Source organism: Cebus imitator, unplaced genomic scaffold (assembly GCF_001604975.1).
Source record: "Cebus imitator isolate Cc_AM_T3 unplaced genomic scaffold, Cebus_imitator-1.0 Scaffold130, whole genome shotgun sequence".
NCBI classification, from domain to species: domain Eukaryota; kingdom Metazoa; phylum Chordata; class Mammalia; order Primates; family Cebidae; genus Cebus; species Cebus imitator.
In genome coordinates this window covers 4,068,139-4,094,347 of record NW_016107445.1, presented here as the reverse complement: position 1 = coordinate 4,094,347, position 26,209 = coordinate 4,068,139, and the positions used below count along the sequence as shown (strand labels likewise).

At 37.8% G+C, this 26,209-nt stretch overlaps 1 protein-coding gene across 15 annotated transcripts in view; it reads right to left on the bottom strand.

Moving 5' to 3' along the window:
- The window catches only part of FAM184A (family with sequence similarity 184 member A), a 124,125-nt gene that overhangs the window by 52,143 nt on the left and 45,773 nt on the right, over positions 1-26,209 (bottom strand). For 14 of the 15 annotated variants that reach the window (XR_001828834.2, XR_001828835.2, XR_001828833.2 and 11 more), the window contains exons 2-7: positions 18,991-19,845; positions 17,997-18,132; positions 15,076-15,257; positions 12,150-12,347; positions 8,264-8,386; positions 2,520-2,681 (exon numbers count right to left, since the gene is read on the bottom strand). Coding sequence is in view for 12 of the 15 variants with exons in the window: in XM_037742946.1 (XP_037598874.1) it covers positions 2,520-2,681; positions 8,264-8,386; positions 12,150-12,347; positions 15,076-15,257; positions 17,997-18,132; positions 18,991-19,845 (1,656 nt within the window). In the remaining 3 variants the exon portion in view is untranslated. Of the gene's footprint in view, positions 1-2,519; positions 2,682-8,263; positions 8,387-12,149; positions 12,348-15,075; positions 15,258-17,996; positions 18,133-18,990; positions 19,846-21,559; positions 21,643-26,209 lie in introns of those variants that run through there. The other variant, XM_037742948.1, reaches the window with a different exon arrangement.

The window sequence follows — 26,209 nt, the reverse complement described above, 5'->3', positions numbered from 1 at the left end:
TTTTCCTCACTGTAAAGCACATTATTAGACATTATTGGGTAGGTTAGAAGAAAAGAGGTACCAAAAAAAAAAAAACAAAAAACTTCCTTTTAAAAAGTTTATGCAGAGTTGTGATAAACCAAGATGCAGCATTTATATTTTTTAAGTTAAAATTCTCCAGCAGGGCCCAGCACAGTGGCTTACACCTGTAATCCCAGCACTTTGGGAGGCCAAGGTAGGTGGATCACCTGAGGTCAGGAGTTCAAGTCCAACATGGCCAACATGGTGAAACCCTGTTTCTACTAAAAACACAAAAAATTAGCTGGGCGTGGTGGTGGACACCTGTAATCCCAGCTACTCAGGAGGCCGAGGCAGAAGAATTGCTTGAACCCGGGAGGTGGAGATTGCAGTAAGCTGAGATCACACCACTGCCTGGGCAACAACAGTGAAACTTCATTTCAAAAAAAAAAAAAAAAAATTCTTCAGCAGAACAGAAAATGAGCACTTGATAGAGTTTTGCTTAAAAGGTTTAGCATTTAGTATTTTCTACTATTGGACAGAAGAACAATGTACATATGAAGAAGACCTCAAAGAAAGGAAACTGAATCAGTATGCCCAATTTTCAGTGCAAGGACAGCAGGGGAAAGGCAACCAGGATAAAATACCTTGAAGTCAGGAATTGGGTGTGCACCAAGGTAAGAGAGAACTTCCAAGATACCATATAAACACAACCTATATTCAACTAAAATTCATTACATATATTTTGACTGTTTACTTTTAAATATATTTGTATTTCCTTAAAATATCATTTTCCTTTTATTTTTTGACAATGGAAAAAACATCCCTTAATGGAGTTGGTCATCCAGTTCAGCTTCACACCGCAGAATGCTACCATTGAGATTATAGTCAATATTATCTGGCATCACAGAAATTCAGTATATCAAGTTGTATATTGTACTAGCTCTAAATTCCAATTATTTCTTGTTATATATTAATACTGTCATATCACACAGCCACTGAAGAAAGGTAAACATAAAGAAAAGAAGATTCAAGGAAAATGAAATAATTTATTTTGTCATATAATTCAGAATGGAAGATAATAAATATACAATGCACACAGAATATAACTATATCCCAGATAAAATATAATTATATATGCCCCATACACAAGGTAAATCCTTGTGTATACGCTTTTGAAATGTCACTAAAAAGTGCCCTTGTTTATATGCTTTTTAAATGTCATGAATTCTAAACCAAAACAGGTATTTTGAAATCTTAGTAAAAGGCAGTATTTACTGAATGTATACTATTTTGCTAAGCGCTATGCTGTAAATGGTTTATCTCATTTAATTATTACAATAGCACTGTAAAGAGTGTTATGACCCCCAATTCCTCCTTCATTGTGCTGATGTGAAAGGTGAGTCTTTGCCCAAAGTTACATACAATTTGGTGGATTCAGAATTTACATACAAACAACCTGACTTCAGAGCCTATACTCTAAACCATCTCTGTGAAGGAAAAGGTTAAGAACTCCCTGGTTACTATACAACCAGTTTTATGGATTCTTCTTCTCTACTATCTAAGACAATCTAAATCTTGGCTGTGCTTCATGAGAATGAAGAAAAAAGGCAAAGTCTTTCTGAAATTTGCAGACACAGAGAAGCGCTTAGTTGTTGTATATCAGAGTTCTAACTCTTAGTAGTAAAAGAATTGTACATTCTAATTGTTATGGGTTTAACAACTGTGTCCCCAAAAATGTTGAAGTCCTACCCTCCTTCCTCCCAGTATCTCAGAATGTGACTTTATTTGGAAATAGGGTCAGTACAGATGTATTAGGACAATGCTGAACTGAAGCAGAGTGAGCCCTTGTTCCAATATGGCTGGTATCCTTTTTTTTTTTTTTGGAGATAGAGTCTCGCTCTGTCATCCAGGCTGGGGTGCAGTGGCGTGATCTTGGCTCACTGCAACCCCTCCACCTCCTGGGTTCAAGCAATTCTCCTGCCTCAGCCTCCTGAGTAGCTGGGACTATAGGAGTATGCCACCACACCTGGCTAATTTTTTGTATTTTTAGTAGAGATGGGGTTTCACCATGTTAGCCAGGATGGTCTCAATTTCCTGACCTCATGATCTACCTGTCTCAGCCTCCCAAAGTGCTGGGATTACAGGCATGAGCAACCATGTCCAGCTGACCGGTATCCTTCGAAGATGTGAAGATAGGCAGAGATAAAAATTATGCTGCCAAATGCCAAGGAATGACTAGTGCTACCAGAAGCTGCAAAATGCAAGGGCGGATCTTTCCTTAGTTTAGGAAGGAACGTAACCGTGCCAACACCTTGATTTTGGACTTCTAGCCTCCAGAGCTATGAGACAATAAATTTCTGTTGTTTTCAATCCCCCGGTTTGTAGTGCTTTGTTATGGTAGTTCTAACAACAAATATACTAATTATATACAATATGCTATTTAAATAGCTGTATGTCAAATGGCTAAGTTATAGTTTTACTTTGCTGCTGTTTAGATTGCAGTAGAATTATGAAATTACCTCTACATTTAATAGAGCATCCTTGGTCTCCTTTAGTCTGTCTTTAGTCAAGTCAAGCTCATTCTGAAGCCTTTCCTGGGATTCCTGAAGACTAGCAATAACTCCTTCTGCAGAGCCAAGACCTTGCTCACTTTTCTTTACCAGATCTTGGAGGCGGCCAATCTGTAAGTAAATAAAGTACTTTTAATATACTTCATTGTAATAGAATAGCAAAACTGTCTTACAATTTCTACCTAAAGTTTTTAAATTTAGTTGTAATTTTACTGAATGGATCATTTCCTGATTAATCTGGAAAAAGCATTCAAATAACCATGACAGCTTTCTTCTGTTGTGTTTTGAAAAGACTTTCATATTTAAAATTTTCTTTTTTCATGACAACCATGTAAAGGAATAGATATACCTTTGTTTAGCAAAGAGAATTCCTAGTTCCACCATGTAATAAAATAACCGAAAGAAGCTGAAGCAAGATAAGATTATATAAAAGAATGAAACAAAATTTTAGATTAAAAATATTAAATTTAATCGCATATTTCATTTGAATCAGTATCTCCTGCTATTTCCAAAGGAGATAAATTTAGGACAAAATATTAATAAGCTGGTATATGTATCCTAAACTAGAATAAGTTATGATTCCTGTCTTTCCACACAAAATTTGTCTCATGAAATCTTTAAGCGTTGAATTTATATACTCTTGAAATTAGGAGCAAATAGACAATTGCTGATTAAGCATATCCCTACCCTAAAGTTATGAGTACTAAAATCCATACGTGAAATATTTTAAATTATTTAGGGACAATGCTATAAAGTAAAAACCCCATTCTTACAAAATGGCCAAACCTATGAAATTTCTACAAAAATTAAAATTGGTAATTTAAAAATAATACCTATTTCTCCTTGTAAATACAGACATGACAAAGAAAAATACAAAAATTCTCCTTCAATCCTTCTCTGACCTATAATTCCCTCCCCAGGTACACAGCCTCCCTGACCTCTGTAATTTAAAAATAATACTTGAATATTTCTCCTTGTAAATACATACATCACAAAGAAAAATACAAAAGTCATCCTTCGTTCCTTCTCTGACCCACAATTTCCTCCCCAGATGCACAGTCTTCCTGTCCCCTCTCCATGAAGGTATATGCTCTGCAATACTGTTGGTGGTAGTATTTTATCTTGTTAGTGTCTTTAAAGGAATGCTAACCTCATAGGATAATTAGGAGAGCTACACATCTTTTCTGTGCTCTGAAATATTTTCAAAGCAAAAGAATTACCTGTTTCTTGAAAGTCTGGTAAAATTCATCCATTAAATCCTCTAGGCCTAGTGTCTCTCTGGATACCTGTTAGACTTTTTCTTTCACAGTTTTAATTTTCATTCTTTGGTGAGGTTGTACAACTAACTACTCTGAGTCATTTCAAAAATTTAAATTTTCATACAGACATGTTTTTCCAATTTTTTAAAATTTACTGGCATATTTGTATACAGTATTCACTTATGATGTTTAAAAAGTTAGTATGTCCCTATATTTATGAGTGCTTTCTCTAGTCTATATTGTTTACTTATATCTTCTATACTTTTTAATTGAGGGGAGTGTCATAAATATATTTATAGTGGTGAATGAATGACAGTAAGGAATGAAGCTATGACAGAGCTGAAAGAACTTGGCAGAAAAATCTAGTTTAAAGTCAAAGGTCGGTCACCATAAAATAGGAGTGAGTAATAATCCCACCTCATGGAGTTACCATAACAATTGAAATTCAAGGATATATATGAAAATACTCTTTAACCAGAAAGCAATATACAAACATTAGGTCCCAATCAATAAAGAAAAAACTAAATTTATCAGCATGAAGAATAATATTCTAGAATCCTGAAAATGCTCAGATGAATAAGTTATGCAAAGAAATGCAATATGTGATGTTCATTGCAGCATGATTCACAATTCAAAGACATGGAATTAACCTAAATATCCACCAATGGCAGATTAAATAAAGGAAATGTGACACATATACACCATGGAATACTATGTAGCCATAAAAAGGGATGAGATCATATCCTCTGTGGGAACACGGATAGAGATGGAGGCCATTATCCTTAGCAAACTAACACAGGAACAGAGAATCAAATACTGCATGTTCTCATAAGCGGGAGCTAAATGATGAGAACACATGGATACAAAGAGGGGACCAACAGACACTGGAGCCTACTGGAGGGTGGAGGTTGGGAGGAGGGAGAGGATCAGAAAAAATAAGTATTGGGTACTAGGCTGGGAGATAAGCCCCTGTGACATGAGTTTGCCTATATAACAAACCTGCACATGTACTCCTGAATCTCAAATAAAAGTTAAAACAAAACAAATGCAATATAGAAATAAAGATTAGTATTCAAGTAACATAAAGAATTCAAAGAGAAGGTATATTAGGGCAACTATAAATCTAATTAGAGACAATATTTAAACAGGCGAAAACTTCAAACTTCTGCAAAGTTAAATGTAATAAAATATAAAAAGCAAATAATTGTTGGACATAACTGATCAGTTTGTTTTCTTAAATATAATAAAAATGAATACATGGGAAAACACCTATTGTCTCCTAATATCAAAATCTCCTTTTGGCTTTTGGGGCATCTACTCACCTTCTCTACTAATCTATGTGGTCTTAGAAGCATTAAACGTAAACAGAATAAAGTGCTTCATCATCTCATTTTGTTGGTATGGGGAGTGGTTCAGGGACAGGCATGTGGTTTAAGCTGGCCTAGTCACAGTGAACTCAGGACTTTAAAAAGGAGCTACTAGAAAAGTTTTTTTTGCAAGCTGCACATATGCCTCAGGGAATGTATGACTGAAGCATGAAGTCAACACAGAGAACCAACCCAATTTAAGGAGAAAAGAAAAGCTGAGTTCCATTGTCACAATTTCAGTTCTGAATCTAGTCTTATCGGGTGCTAACATGATCTCTGAACTTTACAGTCACATGAGTCAATAAATTTTCTTTTTCCTTAAGCTAGTTTGAGCTAGGATTTCTGTCATTTGCAACAGAAATCAATACTCAGATTCTCCTTATTGATGTACAAACTTAGGGAATACAGTAAGTAGAAATCTCCTCCCTGAAATACCCATATTTGCATATTTGTTCTTCTCTAATTCACTCTCCTTTCAACACTAGAGTGAGTTTTTTATAAGTTACAAATATGGACATGAGTATAAGCCTCATCCACTGCACAAGCATCCACATATTTTCACTTAGCATCTTTCGACTGCTTTCCACTGCCCTTAGGATAACTTGCAAAATCTTTCATGGGGCTTACAAGACCCCCCACGGCATAGCATCTGCCTAAATCTCCTGCCTCAGCATGGCATCCCTTCTTCTTGGTCTTTACAGTCATTGAGAGAAAGAGTAACACTAGAGTTAAGAATTGAGTTCTGAAAGCACACTACATGAAATGGAATCTGGCTTTACCTACTTATTATGTGCTGACCTGGGCAAGTTATTTAACTTAGCAACTGGTACCTACCGCACAGGGTTGCTGTGAGGATTAAAGGAGAGAACCATATAAAGGAGAGGCTACATAAAACAAAGTCTTGGACTCAGTAAGCGCTAAATAAATATAAATTATTATAGTTGCTACCATACTCCATTTTTTCTGGTGATATGGTTTGGCTGTGTCCCCACCCTAATCTCATCTTGAATTGTAACTCTCACAATTCCCACATGTCAAGGGAGGAACACAGTGGGAGGGGACTCAATTATGGGGGAGTACAGAATTGAATTATGGGGTAGGTCTTTCCTGCACTGTTCTTGTGATAGTGAATGAATCTCATGAGATCTGATGTTTTTTAACAAACAGGAGTTTCCCTGCACAAGCTCTCTTTTTGCCTGCTGCCATCCATGTAAGATTGACTTGTTCCTCCTCGTCTTCCACCATGATTGTGAGGCCTCTCCAGCCACATGGAACTATGAGTCCAATTAAACCTCTTTGTTTTGTAAATTGCCCAGTCTTGGGTATATCTTTATCAGCAGCGTAAAATCAACTAATACAGCTGGTATTCCTACAATTCCTAGAAATTTCTCGTGCCTCAGGGCCTTTGCATAAGCTTTCCTAAATTTATTATTTTGACAAGCCTTGTTAATTACTTACCACCCTTTGTGATATGCATCAGACTTGTATTTACTTGTTTTTGTGACTGCCTCTCCATAGCAGTAGGGACCATGGCTGACTGACTTACCACTGAAACCACAGTACATAACAGTACTTTGGTACCTAATAGCCATTCAATATTTATTAAATAAATGAACGAATGAGTCAATTACAGAAAAACTTAATATATACTTACTAGCAATTAAGAAGAAATAAAATCTCTTTAACATCTCAGAATGAAGGTATTTAACTCCTAGAAGGACCCTAAATGCCTTCGCTTTGACTTCGTATTGCACCAGTGCAGCTGCTAGGCCATGTGTGCCTCTGAGCAGGAAAAAGGCAATACCCCTCAGCGTGGAAGCAGCCCCAGAACGTGGAAAGAGAAGCAAACAAAACTTCCGTGTGAACTAGGAAAAGAATCCCTTTCTTCCAGGTAGACAGACCTCTGAGAAAATTTAAGTTTTTCTATACTTCTTCTACTATAAACAATGCTGAAATTTTGTCAAGAATCCATAATTATTTGCTTATGTTAAATACACAAAAAATGAAACTGATGAGTTAAAGGACATGCCCATCTTTAAGACTTTCATATGTGCTGATAAATCCCTTTCCAAAAAAATTATACAACTTTATATTCCCATCAGCAGTTTCTCAGTGCTTATTTCTTTACCCTTATTAACACTGCATGGTCTCAATTTTTTATCATTGTTAATTTTATGGTAATGGAATGACATCCCATTGATTTCATTTCCAGTTCTTAAATTACACAAAACAAATTGTTCTTTCATGTTCATCTTTAGCTTGTAAAAAGATAATCTGGGTGTCTGTATTATTCTTATTGTTTTGTAAATAATCTAAAAGTGTTAAAGACATAAATTCTTCGTTTGTCAATCTGTCAGTCTCTTACTCCATCTCTCCCAGTTTTTCCTCTTTTTAAATTTTGCTTACGGTATGTTTTGATATAAAGAAGTTTAGCTTAAACTGTATAGATAGTCTATGTTTCAGTTCATAACTTTGATATCAAGGTCAAAAAGCCTTCTTTGTCCTTAGGTTTGTCACTTTTGTGATCATATTTTATTTATATTCATATGCATGATTTTCATATTATATTCCAATCCTTAATCCACCTGGAACTTTGTTGATATAAGGTTGAAGAAGAACTCTGACTTCCCTCTTTTCTCCTCTTTCATTTATATCTAGTCTTAAAAGATCAATGTCATACACTGTTATTCAGATTAAGCCTATTGATTCTAGCTACCATCGTCAGTTTCTGTTGAAATGAAATTGTAGAAAAAGATAGAGTATAGAGAATAATAAGCTTTTTTTTTTTTTTTGAAAAGGGCAGAGAACTCTCTTTTCTTCTGTGGTGATATTCTGTTTTGCTTCTCCCCACAAAAGCACCTTGGTTTAATGTTTTCGACGGCAAATTTTTACCTAGTAGAACATAACCAGAGTGTCATGAAAAATTCAACACCAATTAAAGTTTTAAAATTATTTTTACTCTAGATATGTTACCTTCACTGAGACTTACCTACCTATACAATGTCACCAGAATAAGTTATTATTATTAATATCTATAACATAGGCAACAGATCTAAAGAATTCTTGCCTCTTGATTGGCTGTATTCAGCTTGTCTTCCAGTACTTCCTTTAGGTGTTCTAGCTCTTGCTGAAGCTGATTTTTATCCTCTTCCAGGTTTAATTTCTCCTTGTTATATTGTTCTTCCAATTCCTTAGAAAAATAATTTTTAAAAAAATTAACAAAATTGCAAATATTATATACTTTGAAGACTCCAAGAAAAAGACTATTCTGTTTTCTATTTTGAAACTTTGCTCTTCGAATTGGCCTTACCCTTAATTAATAATATCAGAGTTAACAGTGACACCATAGTGGCTTAGATTCTACCATTCTAATTTATGATGTGGTTATAATTTTTTTAAATGGTGAGAACATGTGACCAGACTAGATCAAGTTGAACTCAAAAAACAGAAAAGTATGAGATAAAAAATTCTAATTACCTCTTGAATTAAAAATTCTTTTTCTCCCCTCAAATTCTTTTATATTTACATCAAAAATGAAATCCAGTTACACTTCTACAACTCAGTGGTCTAGCACTAGAACATAGTCAAGAATGAACAAGTATAAAAAGAAGGCAAATTAAAGGGCAAAACTGGTAAAACTGCTAATTACTGAAGACCACTTACTATTTACCAGGCATGCTACTTAACACTTGGGTAAAAAAGGCAATAAGACTTTAAGCCTGGCCTTAATAAGCTCACAGTATCAAGCAATTAAAGAATATTAAGCAAATTAGACAGGAACAGGGAGTACAGGAGTATATGGAAGGGGAACTAACAATGTCTAGCTTGGCAGGGAAACCTTTAGAGAGACAGCAATTCCTAAGCACTGTTTGAAGGAGTACACCAGTAACAAAAGGTGATGTAGCAAGAGGGGAACATCACATTCTAGGCACGGGAAAAACCATATGCTAACCACCACAAAGGCACAAAAGAGCACAGTATGTTACAAGCAGTTCACTATTTTTATAGGGTAAAATGAGAATAATAATAAATAGGGTTCTGTGTCAGAGGTCCCCAAAACAAACAAGTTTGATGATTTACACTCACAGGACTCAGAGTACAGTCGTACTCACGGCTGTGATTATGGCACAGGACTCAAAGCACACACCACAAAAGACGAAGGCACAAGAGGTGAAGTCTGCTGGAAACCAGATGCAGGTACAAAGCTTCCAAGAGCCCTCTCACACAGGACACGCTTAATACCTCCAGACACCAGTGACAACTTGTGTGAAATGCCGTCCTCATTCAAGGCAGGCTGAATACCTCCAGCAACCTGTGACAACTTGTGTGAAACACTGTCTACCAGGAAAGCTCTTGAGAGACTTGGTGCCCACGTTTTTTTTTTATCAGGGACTGATAATACAGGTAGTATTTTCCTGTCACATGTCAAAAATCCAGATTCCCAGAAGGAAAGCAGGTGTTCAGGATAAACCACATTGTTTGGGTAAACAGCTTAGGCCAGTGAGTCATTCTTATTAGGGAATAGGGGAATCCCTCCCAAAATCCAAGTTCCCAGATGCCGGCCAAGAGTCAACTTGCCTTTCTAAGGATGGCAACCTCAAGCTTCCTTTGTTAACAGTTTTACGCATGGGTTCTCTGTATATTTACTCTCAGTTGTGGTGGGTCAACTAGAGTTATGGACAATACAATCCTTTTTGATAACTGAATAGTAAGAAAAGAGAAGTCATCTTCAGCTAAGTGTTCCTTAAGAGAGAATCTGACACTGGAAGGCTATTTTGGAAGGAGGCTGGTTTCAGCTTAGGTTCAGACATGAGGTAGAGAGGTAAGAGAGGAAGAAAGAGCAAGTGATATACAAGTGACTCTGATAAAAGAGAAGGGTAGAAATAAGGCTGCAACAGGGTGGTGAATATGTTCGCATATAGGAAATTTCATGTCATCTGTCTCATGGCAACCACGTTTTAAAGAAAGACTTTAAGAAATTTAAGCAGCTAAAAAAAAAAAGAAATTTAAGTAACTTAAGGCAGGTGCTAGAAAATTAAAATTTAATAAGGTTAAGGGATAATGAGGAGTAAAGTAATGAGGTAAAAATGACATAGACGAAAGATGCCTTGATTCTAGCACTTAGAACTTAATAGAGAGGAATACAGGCTAAAGGTAGGCCATACGTAATTTAGGTATTTCAATAAGAAAGAAGGTAGCTAAGAGATGAAAATGAATATAGAAATGAAAAATAATACCAAAAGACAGCTAGGAAAGAGAGTGCAGAAGAAGCAGTTACCACGGAACACTTCTCTATAAAACTCTGAACAGGTGATAGAGGCACCCAGAATTGCTAAGCATGTACACACCTCACATAACTAATGCTGTGCAAACTGGTCCTGGAATAGTGAGCTGGCACAGAGAAAATGACAGAGTCTTGAGAAATAACATGTCATTAATTTTTGTCTCTGGCTACATAAACATATAGTAGTAAGTTTAGAAAGAAATAACATTTTAACAGAAAGTTTTATTTGAATTTTAAATTAAGTTTAGGTCTTAGATATTTTTTCCAACTAGTCATGTCACAAAAGGAAAGTATACTGAGGCAGATCTCAATTCATACCTATCTCTTCTTAATAGCGTTGTGGCTCTGAGGAAATCACTGAGGTTTATTAAATGTGTTTTACCATCTAGATAATAAAAATGTCTTTAATCTCCCCATCATAAGTATTAAGGTATATATGAGAAAGTTCTTTGTAAACTGTTAAGTACTATTAGTGAAATACAAAACAACTGTCATTAATAAATGCCTACATAATGATATTTAAATGCCTTGGGTTTGTCAGATCTGGAACTGAGTTGAAGGCCTGAATGAGTCTTACTATTTGCATGTGCTTGAGCACATCCCCTCTTCAGGAAAATGGGTACAGAAATCAAACCAATAACGTGTCATAAGAATTAAATTTTTTAAAAGATGTAAAACATGACTGTAGTATGTGGTACACAGTAAGAAGTACTAATAACTAACTTTTATCATCACGTGCTAGCACATGACTGGGTACTCCATACTTTATCTGACTTAATCCTCACAGAACATTTTAAGATGGATCATATTTTCCATCACATGAGGAGCCTGAGGCATCGCTTTTGGGGCTCAAAGTAATACAGCTAAAAAGCAAAGAGCTCAGTGTAAGGCCACGGTCTGTCAAATGCTTTGCTTTTTCTACTATGCAATTCTGTCTGTCATATATTACTATTGGCAAGGTGAATACTTAATTGAGGAAGAAACAAACAAAACAAAACATAAGTCATTTTTCCAAGGAATAAAACTATCTATGAGAGAATATGTGCTTTCAACTGGTTAAGACTTCCTGAAGACACTCCTATTTGGTTGTCTCATGAAGAGACAGCTGAAGGACAAAAACAGTGTTCTATTACAGCTTATGTGAAGTAGCAATGTCTAATTATCAATTCAATAAGGTATGTCCCATATCAAGAAATATCAGGTTATGTTGCTCTTTGAATCATGACTTCAAGAATGATTACAAGACAGCGGCCATCAAAATGAAGCAAACTGGCCAGGCATGGTAGCTCAAGTCTGTAGTCACAGATCTTTGGGAGGCTAAGGCAGGTGGATCACAAGGTCAGGAGTGCGAGACCAGCCTGGCCAACATGGTGAAACCCTGTCTGTACTAAAAATACAAAAATTAGCCAGGTGTGGTGGCACGCAGCTGTAGTCCCAGCTACTCAGGAGGCCGAGGCAGAAGACTTGTTTGAACCCAGGAGGTGAAGATTGCAATGAGCCAAGATCATGCCATTGCACTCCAGCCTGGGAAACAGAGCGAGACTCCGCCTCAAAAAAAAAAAAAAAAAAAAAAAAAAAGTAAACCGTTGCTCTACAATATAGGTCACACCAGACTATTGCAGAAATCTCAACAATTTACAACGCAATAAAAAATTAAATTTTTACTCACCATTTGCAGTTTTTTCTTATCCCTAATTGCATTACTGTGGACAGCTTCAATTGCCATATGATGCTTCCAAGCTAATTCTTCCAAAGTCTTAGAATGGGCCTCGTTTAATTGCATCACCTCCTCTTCCAATCTATTTTGCAGGTTTTTAAGTTCCCTTTCATAATAGTCTTGTTGAGTTTTCTTTGCTTCGTTTACTTTCTAAAATGAAAACAAAGATCAATAACTGGTACCTGCTTTTTTCATTACTATTAGGGTAATTTGAATACCCTGTAAATATGGAAGCTTGAATAAACTGAGTGCTATGGGTCCTAGACTATAAAACATGAGAATAAGTAATTAGTGTTCTCCGAAAGTGACAGGGTACTCCATACAAAATCAAAAATTGTAAAGCAAGAGATAAAATAGACTATTATCAAATTAGAACCAAATGTGAGTTAATACACCTGCAAGGTTAAGGGCTTCCTTTTATGTCAAAATAGTACACAAAATGGCTTACCAGTTAACCCACCCAAAGGATATCACTCAATATAATTTTGAATGTCAATCACGTACCATTTGGGCATTCACAGTTCTAATAATGAAAAAAGTCAAAGGACTGTGGCAATATAGTTTTATAAGTTCTATGAAAAAGGGATGTTGATACAGGCTTGAATTTTCTGTACCTACCACATCTCATGTTGAAATGTGACCTCTGAAGTTGGAGGTGTGACTAGTGGGAGGTGTCAGGATCATGGAGGTAGACACCGTATGAATAGCTTGGTGCTGTCCTTGCAATAACAAGTGAGCTCTCACTCTATGAGTTCACATGAAATCTGGTTATTTAGAAGAGCCTGGCACCTCCTTCCTCGCTCTCGCTCCCTCTCTTGTCTTGTGACATGCTGCCTCCCTTTCTCCTTCCAACATGATTGTAAGCTTCCTGAGGTCTCACCAGAAGCAGATGCCAGTACTACATTTGATGTACAGTCTGAAGAACTGCACGCCAAATACTCATCTTTTCTTTCTAAATTACCCTGTCTCAGGTATTCCCTTATAGCAATGCAAAATGAACTAATACAGATGTATATCCTGTGTTATGAGATTATATTAGAAGGATGCTTAACTTGGATGGGGTGGGAAAGGGTGTGTGTGTGTGTGTGTGTGTGTGTGTGTGTGTGTGTGTGTGTAAGACAGAGAGAAAAAGACAGAGAGATATCAGGGAAGGCTTTTCAGAAGAGAAAACATCTGAACTGGTAATGACATTCTCTCATTTAATTATTACAACAAGTCCATAAAGAAATTAATGATAAAATGTCAAGCCTAGGTCTGATGTCAAAAGCCTACATTCATAACCGTTTCTATTGTTATCTAGCATTGAAAAGATGACAAGTAGCTAAACAGATGGCAAAGTTTAAGGAGACAGAAAGTCCATGCAGCTAAGCAGTCTGGAGAGAATACAGGATACAAGGTGAGAAAATGGTGACAGATGGGGCTCAGGAGTAGGCAGGAGTAAAATAATGAGAAGGGGGCTTTTACACTAAGAACTTTGAATTTTCTCCTGAAGCGACTGAGAAATTACTGAAGTTTAAGTAACTGATATACTTTTAAAAACAATCACATTTTGGAAGCAGACTGGCGAGCCAACTGAAAGCAGAGATTGCTGTTAGGCGGTTGTGACTATAATCCAGTCAAATAATGACATGTGCCTACACCTCAGATCTATAAACGGGTATGAGTAGGGGAAGATGGAATAAACATTTATTGAGGGAGCAGAACCAACAGGACTCTGTAACAGATAAAGGGGTTGAGAAAAAAGTAATCAAGAATGACTTTCAGATTTTTGATTTAGCAACTAGATAGACTGTGATGCTACTGGTTGAAATATGGAGTAAAAGAAATTTAGTACTTTTGAGAGGAGAAGGCTTTGGTCATGTTAACTTGATATGTTTGTGAAAAACACAAATGGAGATATCAGTGGAAAGTTTTATATATATAAAAGGACTTAAATTCAGGGAAAATGTCTGGCCTGACCTAAAGATTTAGAAGCTATCACTGAATAAGTGACAGCTGATGTTACTAGAATGAATGAGTACATAGAATGAGATGAAAACGCTGGAAACATCAATGGTAAAGGAACAGATGGAGGAGAGAAGTTCACAAAGAAGACTACAAGGCCAAGGAGGTAGGAGAAAAATGTGAAGAATGTGAAATACCAAGAGAAGAGAGATTCTAAGTCAGTGAGTAGTAAGTACCACAGTAAGTTATGCTCCACCAAGTCCAGCAATCAGGATGTCACTGAGGGCTGAGGCAAGAGTAAATTCTGTGGACTGATGGTCAGAGAAGACTGCACCAGGTTAAGGACTGAATGGAAGTAAGTAAGGAGCAAGGAGAATAGACATTTTTAAAATACTTAGACACTGAGGGAAAGAGAAAGTAAAGGATGTCTAAAACTCCCACTTGGTATTGTGGGTATCTGAGAAACGAATACATATTCAGCAATTACTCTATAAATGATGTCTCACTTGTTAAACTAGAAATTCACTATGTTGGTATTCAAATTTTAAGAGCTTGAAGTTTGTCTTCAGTTCTACAGAAATTTTCTACTTGTATATGCAATAATATATTTCATTAATAGACAAAATATGATTATAAATATACACTCCATTGAAGTAAGAATTTATTCAATTTATGGCTTGAAATAGGCTGAAATGTCTTAAGAGTTTTTTTTTTTATATTATATAGATTGTTAGCCACATATTTTGAACAAACATACAATATGGGATAGTCTAGCTGTACACCCATTTCCTCAAAATTAGAACCAAAACTAACTACTAAAGTAGAAAATGTATTGTTACTGTGGAGTAGCAAAAAAATATTCCAAGTATTTCAAATCTGAAAAAGATGAAAACTGAACTCTTTTTGGTGGAATGGAGTATCTATTACTTTTTACCTTCTCCAGTTCTACAATCTGTTGCTTCTGCTCTTCATCCAGACTTTGGGTTTTGCTTTGCAAAAAAGCTCTTTCCTCTTCAAGTTGAGATAACCTCTCATTGGCTCTCGATTTTTCTGATTCTAAATCTTTAATTGTAACTTCTTGGGTCATTTGAGTTGCTTGAAGCATTCCAATATGACCTATCCCCCAAAAAGAAAATCCCTTCAATTTAAAAATCAGTTGTACTATGAGATAAACAGTTTATATTTAATAATACAACTACACTTTATACTTAAGTAAAATAAATGGTCTACATGTACAAATTTTCCTTTTTTTTTCACTACATAAAATGAAATATTTACACAAAAATACTTCTTACCTCACTAGAATAACTTAAATTAAAAAGTCATTTTCACATGATTAATGTTGCTTCCTGTACCTTGTACCATTTTGCTGTTTCTTTTTTTTTTTTTTTAGATGGAGTCTCACTCACTCTGTCACCCAGGCTGGAATGCAGTGGCATGATCTCAGCTCACTGCAACCTCCACCCCGGTTCAAGCAATTCTCATGCCTCAGCCTCCCGAGTAGCTGGGATTATAGGCATGTGCTACTGCTTCTGGCTAATTTTGTATTTTTAGTAGAGATGGGGTTTCACCATGTTGGCCAGGCTGGTCTCAAACTCCTGACCTCAGGTGATCCGCCTACCTCGGCCTCCCAAAGAGCTGGGATTATAGACATGAGCCACCGTGCCTGGTCTTGCTTTTTTTTGTTTGTTTGTTTTTTGTTTCTTTTTAAGATTGCAAGCTAAACAGGTTGAAGTAGGTGCAACTCCTCAGGGGTTCACAAGAAACTCTCCTGGGAATAAAACAGGGAGGGAGAGGATGCACTGACTCACACTGTGGCACCAAAATGAGTGATCTGTTCTTTTCTAATCTCTTTATTTTCAAATTCTAACATAAAGAGGAAGAAATTTGTATGTAGGAAACAAAGATGGCAGATAGCAGTTTGGTTGAAACTGAATTTGCTTCAGACAAGAGGCTAGATAAAGACCTAAAGTGAAGCCTGTAGTCCTAGCTACTTGGGAGGCTGAGGTGGGAGGACTTTTGAGCCCAGGAGAGTTCAAGGTTTCAGTAAGCCATGACTGCACCTGTAAACAGACACCACACTATAGCCGGCAACATAGCGAGACCTTGTCTCCAAATAAAAACAACCAACCAAGCAACAACTAAGGTGGTGTAAGACACAGATAAGGGGAGCCAAGTTATGAAAGAATCTTTAAAATGACAGCAAAAAGTGGGGAAGGTAGAGAAAAATGAGGGGAGAGACAGAAAGATGAAAAATCAGTGAAGAAAAGGGTCTCATAGAAATAATAGTTTAAGGCAGAGGTTCTCAAAGTACCTCGGACCAGCATCACCAGCATCACCTGGGAACTCTGGTTAGAAATGTGACCTACCCCAGGCCTACTGAATCAGAAACTCTAAGGGGAGTGCCCAGCATCTGTAGTTTCACAAACCCTTCAAGTCATTCCAGTGTGCACTAATGGCTATTAAAAACAACTACTTTAGAAGAAGGAAAATCTGGGATTCACTGATAGGCCGATCAAAATCAAATGAGATCTCCCAAAAAACCAGCTCAAACAGCCTTGCTGGGCACACTAAACACTTAGACAAAATATAACTTCAGAACTGACACAAGTCACCCACCTCCTTCAGTAAGGGCTGTGAAACAGCATAGCATCCACCTGAGAAATGGGCAAAGCTTTAGTTTGCAAAAATGAACCTTAATAACAAGCCCTAAGAAGTGAAATGCTGTAATTTACATACAGTTCAACTAATTTAAACACTTTAAAATGTTTATTTTTTCAGTGAGACCTCACCTCTAAAAAAGTCAGCCCATGGCACACCTAGAGTCCCAGCTACTGGGAAGGCTAAGGTGAGAGGATTACTTACGCCCAGGAGTTTTGGGCTACACTGAGCTATGATCATGCCACTGCACTCTAGCCGGAGCAACAGAGCAAGATCCCATCTCTAAAAACTAAATAAATGCTGGCATGGTGGCTCATATCTGAAATCCCAGCACTTTGGGAAGCCAAGGTGGGAGGATTGTTAGAGCCCAGGAGTTTGAGATGGCAACATGGCACGACCCTGTCTTTACAAAAAATTTTTAAAATTAGCCAACCAATGTGGTGCACACATCTGATCCTAGCTACTCAGAAAGCTGACGTGGGAGGATCACTTGAGCCCAGAAGGTCCAGGCTACAGTGAGTAGTGTTGGTGCCACTGTATTCCAGCCTAGGTGATTGAACAATACCTTATCTCAAAAATAAAATAAAATAAAATGTATGTTTTTAAAGGACAACACCTTTTGAAAAAGAGTGCTTCATGGCTTCATTTTATTTTCTTCTTTTTTTTTGAGACAGTCTCGCTCTGTTGCCCAGGCAAAGGGCACTGGCACGATCTCAGCTCACTGCAACCTCTGCCACCGGGTTCAAGTTGTTCTCATGCCTCAGCCTCCTGAGTAGCTGGGATTACAGGGTGTACCACCATGCCCAACTAATTTTCGTTGTTTTTAGTAGAGATGGGGTTTCGCCACGTTGGCCAGGCTGGTCTTGAACTTCCAGCCTCAAGTGATTTGCCCACCTTGGCTTCTGAAAGCACTGGGATTACAGGTGTAAGCCACTGCCCCCAGCCGTTTTTCTTTTAGTGACTAACTTATTAGTGGTTTTACCTGCTAACTCTCAAGTTTTCTAAATATATTCCTAAGAATAAAAAAGTTATTTGTGTATCTTTAAGTAATCAGTAAGATATTAAGAATGCTTTAACATATTTACAGTCTAAATAGTTTTAAAATATTAGAAGAAAAGACAAATGTTATCTTGAATTAACATTTAAATGTTGGTTTTAGCTAAGCATTACACCAGAAACTGTGGTCAGACATACTAGCTTTCAGGACAAGATCTGAAGCTTGCTGTTGTAAACGTTCTCTGGCAGCTGCTAGCTCACTTTCCACTTCTTTGTGCTTGCTTAATAGGGCCATTTCTCCCTCCTTGGCATCATCAAGCTGTTTTTGAAGTACCTAAGAAAGATTAAATGGGCTTTGTTAAAATGCGGGAATAACACTGAATTAAATAATTCATTTAAATTATAAGGGTCAGCTTTCTCTTATTCAGAAGTCATGCTAAACTATATACCAATTTTTAAATCTATAAGTATTGGTGACACTTATAACTTGATATTTTCATAAGCCACATTACCCAATCAGGAAAGTCTATTCTACCCTTTCTAATCCATTCTAATGCTGCACAGACATTAAAAACATAGCCATGAAATTTTCTAAGCCAACAAAACAAAACTTGCGGACTTCTGGTATGTTTTTTCCCACAGACTTGTACAATACATCTCTTAAATTCGGGTTTAGAAAGCAATCAATTTTTTTATCAATGTCTGAAATATCAGCTAGCAGGCAAACCATTATTAGTGAAAAGAAAATAAAAAACCATAATTAAACCTTCAGCCCAACATTAAAATCCTTTTGTAAATAATTAGCAATATTTTTCCCCCAGAAACAGGGTATTGTCTCGCCAAACTCGCTTTCTCACCCAGGCTGGTTTCTAACACCTGGCCTCAAGCAATCCTCCTGCCTGGGCCTCCCAAAGTGCTGGGATTACAGGTACATACCACTGTGCCCAGCCAATAATTAGCAAGGTTTTAAGCTTCTCTCTTTGAAATTCTGAAATAACAACTACGGGGTAACACAAATTACCCCGTCACTGATTTTTCTCACAAAGGAAAAGCAGGAAAAGGTTAAAAAAAAAAAGTCTAAGTGGTGTGAGGCAGCTGATTCTAAGTGGGCCAGACTGCTCTCCAGCCTACAAAATGAATACACTTAAAAGAAAGAAAAAATTCATGAGTGAATATAATATTCTTTACTTACCTGAACATTGTTCTCTGCTGTGGCAAGTGCCGTCTGAAGCTTTTGGCATTTGTCAAGAAGACTTCCAGCTTCATCCTGTACCATCTGTAACTCTGTCTTTAATTTTCCTATGGTTTTTCGTAAAATTGCTTCTTGTCCCTGAAATTCTTTTCTAAGATCAGCTTCCTTTTCTTTGCTGGCCTGTAGGCTTTCTGCTGTAAAAAGCTGTGACCTTTTCAAAGTATCAAGCTCACGTTCATAAAAGGACTGAGCTTTATTCAACTTGCCTTCATAATCCTCAATTAGTTTCTTCTGTTCAAGTCTTAGCTCCTCAAGTGTTTTGTTCAAGGCCTCCACCTCCATTCTGTGTAGTTCTTCTGTCTTCTCCTGCCCTTTATTTACTGAGGCACTGTGATCCTGCTGTGACTTCAAAAGCTCTTGTATCTCCCGTCTGTGAGCAGTTCGCAAGTCTTCCAATGCCAATCGTTTGTCTTTTTCAAACTGTACTTGAAGTTGCCCAAAGCTCCGTAATTTTTCTTCAAATTTCCTTCTAATCTCTTCGACCTCTCTAGACATGGTCACTATGCGTTGGACATGCTGGGCTTCTGCACAAAGTTGCATGTCCTCAACTCTGTGCTTATAAGCTTCAAATTCTGTCAAAGCCTGCTGCTTCATTTTTATGTGATCTTCTAATGATGCCTCTAAGACTTGAATCTTTCTTCTAAGGTCTAGCTCCTCTGTTACTTTGCTTTTATACTGCAATATTTTTTCTCTTGTTTCTGCAAGAATTTGTTGAATTTCTTCTTCATGGGCATCTTTGAGGGCTTGAATTGCAGATTCATGCTCATCATTTTTAGTGTTTAAAGCATATATTACCTGCATGGTTTTGAGTAAGAAGGGAGAAGACAACTGTGAATCCACACTATTTTCTAATTTGAAGTTAATTCTTTCATTTGGATTGATATTTTTCTATGCACATAATATTAGCTACAGCTAATATTAAATACTGAAACTTGATACAATTATTTTTGTACTCACAGATTGATTTGCTTAGAAAATTTCTACCTTAGCACAATCTTAAGATTTGTATTTAAAGACTTTTCAGTTAGAATTTTAAAGGATTCAAATTTAAGATTGTTTTTCTACAAATGAAACAGCGAAGAGAAAATGGACAAAGGAGGCGCTTGGCCTAAGAGAAAGAGTTCTCCATATGTCCCAATCTAGCTTACCAGAGACTGTGAAGGGAGGTTCAGGAGAAAAAGTCTCATAGTAAGACTCTGCCCTATATTGGTGTCCTAGAGGTATGAGAGGCTTTTTACATGAGGAGAAGACCTAGGCCCTAAGTTTTCCCAAAAGCCTCTTATCTTTTTAATGGCCAGTTCAAATATTTTAAATTTTAAACTTTCCTTTTCCAATTCCCTATGGTTTGCTTTTAAAGCTGATCTTCTTCTCTCCTTAAGTTTCTAGTGATCTCTTTATAAAACCCAATTTGTACTTTTTCTCTTCATATTTCAAATGTTGTAGTTTAACTCACTGGCTAATTTTCTCTCTGCCTCCAAGCAAGCCCAACTCCTTAAGCCAGTGTTTTAAGCACAAGTCTTTATTTTCATTTTAGTTCCCATGTTTTAGTGATTTCACTGAGATGTCCAAACCTTAATTTCAAATTGTCTGGTAGAAGGCCTCTCTGGCCCCACCCCCCAGCCACATGGAAGGAGCTTAACTTCCTTACGTGACTCAGCACAATGCCCCCGACTGAAGGAACTCCCGCCCCTTCCGCCTAGCAACCACCTAACCAATCATCACCTGCCTCTTTAGCTCCCGCCCAGCAAACTTCCTGCCCAAACCCTGACCAATCACCATATGCCCTATTAACCTCCTGCCCACTCAACTTCCCGTTCTCCGCCCGGCAACCGGGACTAACCAATCATCACCCGCCGCCACTGCTCTCCCACCGCCCCAGGCCCTCTGCCCCTATAAAACCGACCGAACAAGGAAAACGCGCGCAATTCCTCCCTTCCTGCTTGAGTCGCCCGGAGATCCCAATAAAGTCGGTACCGGCCACCACGCGTTCTGCCTCGTGTCTACTGGGTGCCTGCCTCCGTGGGTTGGGGTCCCACAACCAGGGGTCGCACACAAATGACAACATATTCTCTGTACAGTAACACTCTCCTTCTTTTCCTCTGTTCCTCGGATTCCCTCCATCATATCACTGTGGTCACATGGTGAAATATTCATGACTGTTATTTAAGGCTAAGAGATGTGCCCACTTTCTTTCCCCTGAAGCGAAAAGAAGTAAACATTATACGATCAAAAAATCCAGAAGCTAAAAATCAGTGTCTGGAGATTTATTCATTGTAATGTGATACTACTCTGGTTTTAGAAATGAATTCCAGCATGAGACACCAGAAACTGCAGTTATGATTGAAAAGTGTAGTCATTTTTTGTAGAGATATTATCATGCAGCCTGACGCAACTGTGGCAGACTGGCTGGCTCTCCAAATACCACAGCAACTCCAGATCCTACTTGCTAAAGATAGGCTGTTACTGTCTAGGACTGCAGTTGCACTTGCACAAGAAACAAGAAGCCTACCTCACTACAGGGGTGTCACTCTCTCCACACAGGGCTTTGTCTTCCAGATCCAGTGGCCTTGTCCATATACTCACTTGGTCTGCCATCATACCAAAGGTAAAAAGATTGAGAGATGGCAGGAACCCATCTGTCTTGCCATGGCTATCCCTTTTTGCAGAGTCCACAGGAAAATATGTGAATAGAAGTACTTATTCACATTCTGTTTAAGAACCCTAATTTCAAATTCCAAATTATGTCCCCAATAAGCTAACACAGATCCCAAGGAGGACTCCTTCATTTACATGTTTATACATAAAGGTAGCTTATAAGCCAAGAAAGCTGAGTGGCTTCCTATTCCTATCCCCTTGGGTCATATCTGCTCACCAAGTCAAATGGCCATAAAAGACTGAAAGGATCTGTGATATAATAAGGGTACCAAAAATAAAATTCTAAGCCCCCTAACCAACTGAATGGAGCCTCCTCTTAGCCAAGTGGACCCCAAAGAAACCTGAAAAACTAGTTTAGGCCATGACTGGAAGGGAGGGATCAGACATGCCTCATTATGCATTGGACATGCTGGGCTTCTGCACTCCACACTTCAGAGTTTAGACAGAACTGAGCAACATTAACACTAAAACAGAGATCATAAGACTGACGAAACAGACTCTTCGTAGCAATAAAATACCAAATTCCTACCTGACTCTGGTATAACATGTAATGCTATACCAGAGTCAGGTTGGAGTCTGTATTTTATTGCAGGCCCTGAAGAAAATCAACAACGTATTTTACCATAAAATTTATTTCCTTGACATTCCATATTCTGAAATGGGTCTGTAAATTAGCTGCCTCCTATACAGGAAATTTGCATTCTGTAGAGAATTTCCTTCCCATACTAGGTCTTCTCCAGAGAGTATGGTATAAGGTACCATACTCTCTGGAGAAGACCTAGTCTGATAAGAGACATTTATCATCTATTCTCTCTGAAGCTTGCTACCAGGAGGCTTCATCTACATGACAAGAACCTTGGCTTCCACAACCCCCTTATCTAAACTCAAGCATTTCTTTATGCTGAATTCAACTCCTTAGTCAGGGCTCACCTCTTTCAACCAACTCCCAATCAGGAAATCTTTCAATCCACCTATGACCTAAAACCTCCCTTACACCCACCTAGAGATGTCCCACTTTCCAGACTGAACTTTACGCATATTGATTATGTATTTGCCTGTTATTAACTTCTGTTTCCCTACATGTATAAAACCAAGTTGTAACCAAACCACCTTGGGCACACGTTCTCAAGACTCCCTGAGGCTGTGTCACGGGCCATGGTCCTTAAGTTTGGCAAAACAAACCTCTAAATTGATTGGGACCTGTCTCACATACTTTTTGGTTTACATAAGAAATATATATTTGGTCTCAGTTCCTGACATAGAGCTCCTAAGACTTTTATAATTTCCTGTGCAATAGGATCACTAGACATCGTGAAACATAGCAGGGACCCCAACACTCCTTTAAGAGACCTGCAAACTCTCAAACATGGAAATAAAGGAAAATCCCAAAGTTCCTTTAAGAAAAATTCCAGGCAACTAACTAGCCCCAGAGATAATTAAGTAACTTGTTAAATGAGAAGGTAACAGTATCCTAAGAACAACAGCCAAGGAAGTTAAAGCTCCAGAGATGTTTGCTTTCCCTATAGAAACTAAAGATTACATACTGACATACATCCTTAAGTTGTCTTTTAGAGGCTTGAAACCCCACTGAATGGATATGCTGGCATACAGACTCCAGATAAGGGGGAAATGAAGTCTAAACTTTAGCTATTACCCTTTGTTTTATTAATAAGTTTCTTCCTGAGGGGCTTAAAGAAAGTCATTCTCTCTAGCAAGTTAACATTTTTCTACTGAACATAAAATTTTTAAACAAAGTTTCCCTTCCTTAATCAACTGCAAATCCGAAGAGTTCTGATCTACCTACCATCTATGACTGCCCTTGACTTCAAATGTCCCGCCCTTTTAAGCTTAAGCCAATGTGTAACCTCCTTGTATTGATATGTAATTTTGCCTATAGCTTCTGCTTTCTTGAAATTTAGCCCTGCCTTTAAAAATCCTTGCCTGTAAGTCATCAGGGAAGTCAGATTTGAGCAATTTAGCTGGCTGGTTCCCACTCTGCAATAGACAACTTTCTGTCTGCAAAAACCTTGATATGTGCTTTCACTGTGCCAGGGGAGCAAACTCCAGTTCAGTTCTGTAACAGCTGAGCTCCTAAATCCCTTGGAATTTCTTGGGTGATAGGAGCATCTTTTGTTCTATACGTGACTCCTGGTGGTCTCTTGGATAGCCTCAGGATGGGGTCTGGCTGCCAGAAAAACCCACCATATGACCGTAGAGTTGGAATTTCCAGCCCTACACAGGGACCTCTAGGGAGGAGATAAGGTCTAAGGGTTTAGTTGATCACCAACAACCAATGATTTAATCAACCATGCCTACATAGTAAAGCCTTCAAAAAAACACCAAAGGAAAGTTTCCAGATTTCTGGACACGTGGAGGTGTGCTGGGAGGGTGGCATGCCTGGAAAGGGCACAGAAACTCCACATCCCTTCCCACAGACCCTGCCCTATGCATCTCTTCCATCTAACTGTTCCTCTGTACCCTTTGTAATATCCTTAATAATAAATGGGGGTAAATGTGTTTCCCTGAGAAATGTGTTTCTGAGAGCCATTCTAGCAAATTAATCCAACCCAAGCTAGGGTAGTGTGAAACCCCTGTTTGTGGAAGTTTGCCAGAAGAACTTGCGGTTGGTATCTGAATGCGGGGTCTTGTGGGATTGAGCCTTTAACCTATGGGATCTGATGCTATCTTCAGGTAGACAGTGTCAGAAATGAACTGAATTACAGTATACTCTTTTGGTGTCCACTAGGGAACCGGTTGTTGGTGGGAGAAAACTCATACATTTTGGTGACCAGAGGTTAGGTGTTAAGTGTTACATCCAGTATAAGGGTAGGAAAAACACCGCTTTTTCCTACCTCAAATAGGGACACTAAGGAAAAACAAGCCAACTAGCCAGAGAAAGGTCCATTTGCTAGAGTGTCTAGAGCGAAGCTGGTATAGGCCACAGGCTTCAGGCCTTTCCAGGGCTGGTCAGTCTTGGCCACAAGGAAGGAAAAAAGAATTCAAAGAGGTAAAATCCAAAGAAAGAATTAAGTCACATCGTTAGCATTCTGCTAAAGAAAATGATCTTGGAAAGAATCAGTCCCTGGTGGAATTCTTATTTTGGGGATGAAACAAGGGAAGGAGGAAACATGCGAGTTTCCCCTTGTCAACAATTTATTGAAATACTCTTCTCTTTTTTCTAATATTTAATTTCCCTAGAGGCTTTGATGAGTCAGTTCCAGTCCTGCCTCCTTTAATGAGTCTTCCATGACCACCCAAATCCATGAGATTCTATCTTTTCTTTATATCTAGAACCTCCATTGCCTTACCTCACTCACTCCTGAATGTCCATAAATATGTAATTAAATCTGGGGGAGTCTTGGTAAGGTTGGAAAGACATGAGATTACTAGAGAGCCTAGAAAAGAAGCTGAAGATATAACAGCACTGTAGCACTGAAAATGGTGAATACAAAAGGTGAAATTTAAAAAGACAAATGTAGGAATTAAAGCATTAAGTTAGAAGAGGATTTAAGTAAACAAAACATATGACAAATAATTTTTTTAAATTATAGTGAGGCTTTATTTCACTTGATATTCTAATCCAGGAGTCAGCAAACTACAACCTGTAGGCCAAATATGGCTGCTGCTTGTCTTTGTATTAATAAAGTATTATTGGAGCACAGTTATGTCCACTTGTTTATGTATTGCCCACAGCTGCTTTCCCACTATAACAGCCAAGTTGAGTAGTTGTGGAAAATATCTTATTATCAACTCCTGTCCTAATCTATACATAGACAAGCCATCTTATCAGCCAAAATTGGTAGCCACAAATAAAAAATAATAAAAGATCTAAATTTGCACTAGCTTGGTTTACTCCCTATTAAATAGTACAGGGTTCTTTCCACTACCACTCATAGAAAACCAACTAAATGATTCTGAAGGCATATTTTATAAAAGAATATATATTCATGCTAACCATATATTAGTATTTTCGAGGGAAAGCAAAAAGTTTTTAAAAACTTAAGAAATAACAAAATGAAGCCAAACAAAATTACAAATTAATACTGCTTTCATTAGTGATATTTTGAAATATATCACTACGAAATTTTATATATATATATATTTTTTGTTGTTGTTGTTGTTGTTGTTGCTGGTGTTTTGAGATGGAGTCTCGCTCTGTTGTCTAGGCTGGAGTGCAGGGGTGTGATCTTGGCTCACTGCAACCTTCTGCCTCCTGGGTTCAAATGATTCTCCTGCCTTAATCTCCTGAGTAGCTCGTATTACAGGTATGTACCACCATGTCCAGCTAATTTTTGTATTTTTAGTAGAGATGGCGTTTCACCATGTTGGTCAGGCTGGTCTCTAACTCCTGATCTTGTGATCCGCCTACCTCAGCCTCCCAAAGTGCTGGGACTACAGGCATGAGCAACTGCGCCTGGCCAAATTATATTATTTTTAAGTAAGAATTCTACACAGGAATTTTCAAGTTGAGCTTAACTAGATATAGTATCCTCCACATGTTCAT